Raw genomic sequence first — 7,998 nt, 5'->3', positions numbered from 1 at the left:
CCTGGTGGAGCGGGGCGGGGCGGGGCGGCTGAGGCCGCGCCCCCGGCCCAGGAGGGGAGTGGTCTGCCCAGCACCCCCTCAGCAGCCGACCCGGTATCCAGCCCAGCAGTAGCTCAACGGTGGCCTGAGGCTGCTCCGCTGGCCTCCGACTTCACAGCCTTCTGGATTTGGCTTTCGACCTGGGAAAGGGGCGAGCAGCACGTGACTGAGAGCTAAACTACCTGGGTGCCCTAATCAAGTCGGCGATAGGGCTTTACTGCCACCTGCCCGGCCCTGTGGGGAGCCAAACCGAGTCCACTCTGGGCTCCTTCCCTAGGCACCGGGAAAACCCCTAGGAAGCAGACAAAGAAGGCTCAGGTTTCACCAAAACAGACCCCGCCCCACCCTCGGGTCAGAGCTGCCCTAGCACAACTACCTTCCCCCTCCCCTGGAGTAGGTGTCTGCCCAGGTGAGTGTGCTTGCCAGTTCTGGCCCCCCACAGAGCAGGGGCCAGGCTTCCCTTAGACTCATAAAGTTCCACCCACAGGCACAAACAGGAAGTTGCCTTGTATTGCAGGGAGGCACCTAGGGCTCCCTCCCTCCATGGCACCCGAGGCGGCCTGTGGGAAGGCACAGACTGCGAGGTCTATAGGTATCTGGGCCACACTCGCAGCCTGAATACTTGGGCAGCGGGAGTGCAGTGAATTTAGTCCCTTCTCAAACCCATCTGCAGTAACGAAGCTGCTGGAGGACTGAAGCTGCCCCCCTCACAGACAAATGTGACCCGGAATCTGAGAGAGCTGCGGATCCAGCTGGACCCTGCTTGGCCAGGCCCTTCCTGAATGCTCAAGGAGATTCTTAATATCCAATTGGACATAGGCAGAACCAGGGTAATTTGACTTCATCTGCTCTGGGTACAGGGACAGTGGCTCCCAGGGATTCCCCCACTGCTTTCTAGGCTCCTGGGACTCTTGAACATACTTTGGGCTAATCTTGATGTGAGGAGTTTAAGACAGGGGTGCAATGGAATGTGTTTGTGTAGGGGGAGGGCTGGGGGAGCATTAGCTTCCCCTGCCCCCCATCATTATTCTCGTTTGTGCCGGGCAGGGAGTCTGCTAGAAGGGTGGGGCAAGACAAACAGGCAAGTGTGTGTCTGTCCCTCTATCCCCAATTCACAGGGACCTCAGGGATTTCCTGAGAACTCACCAGGAGTTCCCAGTAGATCAGAATGTGGGATGTAGAACCCACATCCTTAGAGGTAGGACTGACCTGGTGGTGTGCATCTGGAAGGCATGGCTGACGTTGTTATAGACCCTGGATGAGGCCTAGACCAGCCAGCGGCTGGGAATGATTACTGCGGGATTAGGAGGCCTGGCTCCAGCCAGTCTGGGAGACCCCCAAGAAGGGAGGCCCTGGAGGAACTACCCCCTCCCTCCCCCACAGGTTCTTCCCCAGAGAACAGCTTTGTTCCACGGTCTATTTCAGGAGTCAGCTGTAGCCATAGTTCTCACACCCAACAGACCAGAGAGCCCAGAGCCTTCCACAGGGCCCCAGAAGCCAGCTTAGGTGGACTGGGGGAACCTGATAAGGCAGCCCTGCCTGGAGGGAGCAGGAAACCTCCGCCTACCCTTACAAAAGGCGTCTCCCCAGCTCCCTCAGGACACCTGGCATTCTGACCACTCTTGCATGCAAATCTAAAGGGAAAATAGGGCTTAAGGGTATCAGAGGAAGTGAGATGGAAAAATGCCATCATTTAGAACTATTTTTCACAAGTCTCTTACATGACAATCCCCTTCAGTACTTGTTAAAGACGAGAAATCCTGTAACTTTTCTCAAACCTCTAGAATCAGAAACATCTGTGTGTGTGTGTTGGGGGGGGGAGGGGAGTAGGCCCTAGGTTCTTCATTTTTAAAGAATCCTAGGAGTTCTGACACATACTGACATAAGACAAACACTGAGTGTACAAGGATGAGGAAAATGGATGGGGAGTCCGATAAGAAGGCAGCATGCAGAACCCGCACTCAGGTCAGTGAGTGGCTCGTATCACTGAGGGACAGCTGGTCAGGCAGGGCCTAGACATGTGGCCCAGTGACCCACACCTGTGCCAGGGATCACATGGAGATCTTCAGGGAAGATAAGGACAAAGAGACACCATTCTGTCATCCCTAAGCCAAGAAGAGGTATAAGGGGTTGTGTGGGTGAAGGCCCTTTAATGCCCGTTTCCTTGGGAGTGCACAGCTAAGACTCCCCATTGAAAGCAAGAGGAAAATCCAGTTCTAGACTGGGGAGACACCTGGTGGACAAATAAGAAAAAACACAGAAACCAAGGCCATGGAAAAACTGTTTTCAGTAAAACTAGAAAAGGTTCTACAAAAAGTCATGACTATCCACCCCAGTGGTCTGAGGTGCCAGAATATGGAATCTGTGTCCATGTGGCAGGCACTCTGGGCTCTGCTTCCTTCCATGGCTCTCTGGCCAGCTTCCACCTTTGGGGCCCTGATACTACAGGGTCAAGCACCTAGGATCCAATCAGTGGTAGGGAGTGCCACCTCATGGCAGGGTCCAGAATGGGCCACAGAGGAGTCTGGTACCCACCATGTCACCCTTTGGCTCCACAAGCCTAGGTTTGAGTTTGGCAAGAAGTCCTCTATTCCCTTCTACATTCAGGGGGCCTGAACCCACTGCTTTGAACTCAATTTGCTCATTCCCACCTCAGGGCCTCTGTATCTCATTTCTGCTCTGCTTGGATCCCTTTCTCCAGATGTTCACACGGCTCAATCCTAGTCCTTTAAGCCCCATCTCCGATGTCCTCTGCTTAGAGATATCTGTTCCGACCTTAATCTACACTAGGCTGTACGTATTGCCCTGTTTTCTTTTCTTCATGGTGTATCTCACTGTCTAAAAATACGTTTTGCGTTTGTTCATTATTTCTCTTGTCTTGCTTATCAGACTGCAGGTTCTAGGGAGGCAGGGAGCTCATCTGTCTTGTCAGTGCTGTATTCCCAGGACCTAGAACAAAGCCTGGCACACAGGAAGTTCTCAAGTCTCTCACTATGGAACTCTGCCCTAGGTTAGGCCCCTCCGTGGAGGACCCCTAGCTTAGGCCCACAGGACAGAGGTAGTCTTGGCAGAGGGCTAAAAAAGTCCATGCCCCTGCCTGTCCAGCCAGGCTCATTTCAGTGTCCGGCTCTGAAAGGCCTTCACCTGGAGGGCTTGGAGGGGTCTGGCTGGCAGGGCTGGTGGGCCTGATCCAAGCAAGTCTCAGAGTTCTGGGGCACAGCCCCCTTTTTGCCAGAAGAGGGCTTTTTGGTCGCTAGCCCATTGTCATCCTTGACCTTCTTGAGCCGAGCCTTGCTCTTTGGTGGTATGGAGAAGGTAAGAGAGCTCTTGTTGAATTCAAGTGGGAAGACACCTACGTCTCCATCAAAGCGGTTCTTGGACACCTGCAGATACCGTTTCCCTGGACCAGTTACCAATTTCCTGTCCTGTAGGATCAGAACGTTGTCCGCTTCCTGGCTTGCCTGGGGGATGGGGGCAAAAGGAGGAAGGAGCAGTGAGAAGACATATGAGAAGTAAAAAGGAAGGTTGAGGGTCCAGGGAAGAATGGCAAAGCCATGGACTACTGACCACAACCTGGGGCCACCTGAATCCTTCAGTTCCTTGACTACTCACTGCTGCCCTAGATTCTGTACACGCCATTCCCTCTGATTGTAACACTTTTCCACAGCCCACCACCCCACTCAACCCCTGCTTCTTATCACTCAGGTCTCTATCAGAATGTCACACTTTAGGGCGCCTGGGTGGCTCAGTCGGTTAAGCGTCCGACTTCGGCTCAGGTCATGATCTCGCGGTCCGTGAGTTCGAGCCCCGCGTCGGGCTCTGTGCTGACCGCTCAGAGCCTGGAGCCTGTTTCAGATTCTGTGTCTCCCTCTCTCTCTGCCCCTCCCCTGTTCATGCTCTGTCTCTCCCTGTCTCAAAAATAAATAAAACGCTAAAAAAAAAAAAAAAAAAAATTAAAAAAAAGAATGTCACACTTGATCAGAGACCATTCTTGATCCCCATAAACAAAGAACGAACCATCATCTTCCCACTTCTGTGTTACTCTCTTCCCTAGCTCCATGTCTGTTCCACTGTGGCACAGTTTGTGCTCCCCACCCTGTATGCCCTGTGCCCAGCCGGCCTGCCATGTAACAGGCACTCAGCGTACCCCTGGAAGCTCCAGGACTGGGCTGGTCCCGCTGCCCAGGAGGCCCTACCATTTATTCGATTATTTAGCACTTACTGTCTGCCAAAACTCAACCTAACCTTTGTTGACACCTCCTCTCCCCAAGTGGGTGAAGAAGTCTCCCCAGATGTCCCAGGCTGACTCAGATGTTTCGCGGCTCCCCCAATGCCTGTGTTGCCTATTGTAGCTCTTATCATACTGAGTTATAATCACGGTCTTGCTATTTTCCCCACTGGATGATGTGAGCTCTTAGAGGACAAGGAGGGCAAAGGACCAACTATCATCAGCCTTTATATTCCCAGCACACGTATTCCTCATGTCATGGCCCGAAGGCAGCGACAGCTGTCTCCTGCCTCTTCTAAGTGGACAGTCAAGATGATTTAAGGCTGAGTGAGGGCCATCCCTGGTCACACCTGCCCCCTCTACCCTCCTAAGCTTGGGCTCCTCTAAAAGCCACTCACTTTGGGGCGCCTGGGTGGCGCAGTCGGTTAAGCGTCCGACTTCAGCCAGGTCACGATCTCACGGTCCGTGAGTTCGAGCCCCGCGTCAGGCTCTGGGCTGGTGGCTCAGAGCCTGGAGCCTGTTTCCGATTCTGTGTCTCCCTCTCTCTCTGCCCCTCCCCTGTTCATGCTCTGTCTCTCTCTGTCCCAAAAATAAATAAACGTTGGAAAAAAAAAAAAAAAAAATTTTATAAAAAAAAAAAATAAATAAAAGCCACTCACTTTGGCTGAGCCAAAAATGGACGCTGTCTGCAGTTCCTTATCGTCATCCTCCTTCCGAGGGTGAATGACCAGTGTCACGTGGCAGCTATTGTCTGTTGCAAACTTTCGAAAGGCCCCGACGATGTAGTCTTGAGCTGCAATCCTGCCCCCACCCCAACAAAGTGAAGAGGTTATCGGACACAGACAGAAGCACAAGAGCATACACACACTCTTGATTCATTCGCATCTCCCCACGCCACAGACCCACACTACTTCACTCTACCCAAGAACTCACACTTAGGTTCCTCTCCATACTTCCCACTGCCACAACCCACACGTCTGTGAAGGCAGAAATACACACAGGGTGGTGTGTACCGGCACACAGGTCAGAAATCAAGAACACAGCGTGTGCCTAAGGGCCAGCTGCCTACGAAGACACGCGTGTTCAAGTGCGTTCCAGTTACACAAGAGGGTGTCACCTGTCTGTGGACAGCGGCTCGTGTCCCATCATGAACTGCAGATTGTCGATGACCACATGACAAATGTCATACACGTATACTGCATGTTGCATTGTGTCTATCACAGTCCTGGGAAGAGGAAGAAGCAAGGAATTCAAGAGTCAGTTACAAGCAGTCTCTAGACCATCCCAGCAGAAAAGCCAGCATTCCTGAAAATTCTGTTGGGGATCTGTTCTCCTGCATTCCCATTCTCTGAAAACCCTCGGCCTTGGAATCTCACCTGATGCTCTGCTGCCCATGGAAAGTCATGAAATAGAGAGGCAGGTCCTCAAAGCGGTCGGCCCACTCATCGTATTTGTCCAGTTGCTCTTCTAGCCGCCCCACAGCAAACTGTGTCAGCATGACCCGGGCGAGTCTCACGTTGCTGATCTCAAAGCTACCCCATAGCGTGTTTACCCCCTGGGTACACAAATCCAGGGCATACTCACTGATGAATGTGGTCTTCCCACTGCCTGTTGGCCCTGCAGGGGGTTGAATACAGACCTGGGTAAGGGAGGAAAGTTCTACCCTTAAAATTAAGACCCGGAGCAAGGGTTTCAAAGTTGGGAGAAGCCTCCTCTTTAACATTTGCCATGGCCCAAACCCACATGCGTTTCATCACCTGATCCTCTGCCTCTTACCCCAAGAAGTGATTTCCCAAGGCTCACCTGTGAAGACTGTCAGCTCGCCCTTCCGATGTCCCTTCAAAAGACGATTGAGGTCTGGGAAGCGGTTCCAGCGGATGCCAGCTGCTTGCTCCACATTGGACAATTCTCCTAGCACCTCCTCCCGAAGCTGCCGGAAAGACACGATCGACTTGTGCCAGGCGGGCAGGGCAGTACGCAGAATACGAGAAAGACTTAAGCCCCGGTTCAGGGCCTCCAGGGGCCGGGGCTGCCGGTCTCCAGGCCGCACCAAGGAGCATCGCTTGGGATTCAGTTTTCGGGCAAACAACTTGGCAGCTTCCCAGGACCGAAGGTCATCTCCTAGCCAGAGCACAATACGTCGAAACTGTTCGAGGTAAGGGAGCAAGGCAGGGGGTAAGCAGGCTGTTCCTCGGGGTAGGGCAAGGGTGGGCAGCCCTGTGGATTGGTTCAAGGCCAGGCTGTCCAGCTCACGACTCGTCAGTACCACCTCAACATCTCGACGACTGATCAGTGGTAATCCAAACAGATTACGGTAGACCCCAGGCCGGGGAATGGTGGTTTCCTTGTAGTGCACTCCATCTCCCTGGCCTTCAGCGCCTAGTAGCTTCAAGCCTCGTAATCCCAGACCTCCAGGGGAGAGCCAAGGGAAGACAAGGCTTCGAGCCGGCCGCAAATACCGCACATTGAAACGCCTGAGCGTGTCATCTGTCACTCTGGTAAGGCCAAACATCACACGAGCCAGCTGGGCCTCCTCCGGCTCAGGCAGCTCCCAGAGAGGTACAGCTCGGTCCCAGATCCTCCGGACCTCCTCACTGTCCTCCACTTCTGGGGCCTCACTGAGCAGGACTCCCTCTCTGGCCCCATCTCCTCGTCCCTCCACACTGGCCTGGAAGTCTTCCCAGCTCCCCTCTGCTAGACTGGTCATGCAGAGAAAGCGGCCTGTGGTCTTGTCAATGAAGAGGCTGAAGGAAGCAGTAGCACCATTCTGGTCCTTGAGCGGCAAGGCCTTTACAAAGGGGCTGGGTGCCCGCAGGCAGCTGTGGCCATCTTGGAAGGGGATCCCACGTGCCCGCAAATATTGGCGGATTTCAGTTGCAGTTACAGGCAACACTGGTACCTCCAAGGCTGGGAGAGCCTCCTTCCTGTACCGTCTTCGAGGAGGGCCTGGGGCCAGGCTTCTGGGCAGGCCCCTGCGACCCATCCACTCCCCACGCAGCGGCAGCAGGATACGGAGGGGGTACCCACCTCGAAGGAGTACCCACATTCCTAGTCAAACCGAGGAAGTCACTACTTGAAATGCCTTCCGTGCCTTGTTCGGGGGGCCTTCGCTAGGTCAGACCCCAGGGATCCTCGGCGCAGCACTCTACAGAGCCCACTGGAGGTGGTTTCTTTCTTCCAACTTCTCCCTCATAAACATCTCTCTGAATCCTCTTCAGCCCCTGCGCATTGCTACTTCACATCTATGGCCATCTACGGGACCCTTTCACGTCCGTGGGCTTCTATCTGGCTCTCTGTCTCCATGGCCCTGTGCAGCCACCTCACCTCTACGACCCTCCACACTGCCCCTCACCGCTGTGCCTTGTCTAGATCATCTCTTTACCACTCCCGCCCCTCCAGGGGATCTCCTGGTCGTCCTCATCTCTACCGCCGCCTGAGCCCTTCCTGGCCTCAAGGCGCTAGCCCCTAACTCGAGGCTCTCCTCGCCGCTCCTTCCTTCAAAGAGGACTCACCACAAGTAGAGCGCCACCCGGCGGCTCCCGCCGGTCCCCGCGCTCACCTCGCCCCCGCGCCCGGGTCCTCCCTCGACTCTACTGCCAAGAGCTGTGCCGCTTGCGACCGTGGCCGCGCATCACCGCCTTCCTCTCGCCCCTCTCGACCGCAACGTGGGTCACTGTCCCACGCCCCGGGCCATGACCGCGGAAGCAAAACTCCCCGGCCGCGTGTGTTCC

The 7,998-nt window shown here is 54.6% G+C and overlaps 1 protein-coding gene across 2 annotated transcripts; it reads right to left on the bottom strand.

The window, feature by feature from the left end:
* Nucleotides 1–2,307: 2,307 nt before the first annotated feature.
* On the bottom strand, nt 2,308–7,977 carry TWNK (twinkle mtDNA helicase). 2 transcript variants are annotated; one of them, XM_045438616.1, is made up of 5 exons: nt 6,071–7,977; nt 5,852–5,906; nt 5,385–5,492; nt 4,927–5,068; nt 2,308–3,500 (listed from the first exon to the last, which is right to left on the bottom strand). In XM_045438616.1, the coding sequence occupies exons 1-5, from the start codon at nt 7,311–7,313 to the stop codon at nt 3,180–3,182; spliced, it is 1,869 nt and encodes a 622-aa protein (XP_045294572.1). In that variant the 5' UTR covers nt 7,314–7,977; the 3' UTR covers nt 2,308–3,179. The 2 variants fall into 2 exon arrangements, with proteins under 2 accessions (XP_045294572.1, XP_045294571.1); XM_045438615.1 differs by having other exon boundaries at nt 5,644–5,884.
* Nucleotides 7,978–7,998: the final 21 nt, after the last annotated feature.

This window comes from Leopardus geoffroyi, chromosome D2 (genome assembly GCF_018350155.1).
Source record: "Leopardus geoffroyi isolate Oge1 chromosome D2, O.geoffroyi_Oge1_pat1.0, whole genome shotgun sequence".
In the NCBI taxonomy this organism is placed as follows: Eukaryota; Metazoa; Chordata; class Mammalia; order Carnivora; family Felidae; genus Leopardus; species Leopardus geoffroyi.
Note: the sequence above shows the minus strand (reverse complement) of the source record. Positions and strands in the feature narration are given on the sequence as shown.

Excerpts from the sequence above, each read along its gene's own strand:
- TWNK (XM_045438615.1), bottom strand. The coding sequence starts at position 7,313 with ATGTGGGTACTCCTTCGAGGTGGGTACCCCCTCCGTATCCTGCTGCCG. Across the intron at positions 5,885-6,070 it reads CGAGCTGACAGTCTTCACAG|GGCCAACAGGCAGTGGGAAG; the intron begins GTGAGCCTTGGG and ends AACCCCCTGCAG. Across the intron at positions 5,069-5,384 it reads GAGCCGCTGTCCACAGACAG|GATTGCAGCTCAAGACTACA; the intron begins GTGACACCCTCT and ends GGGTGGGGGCAG.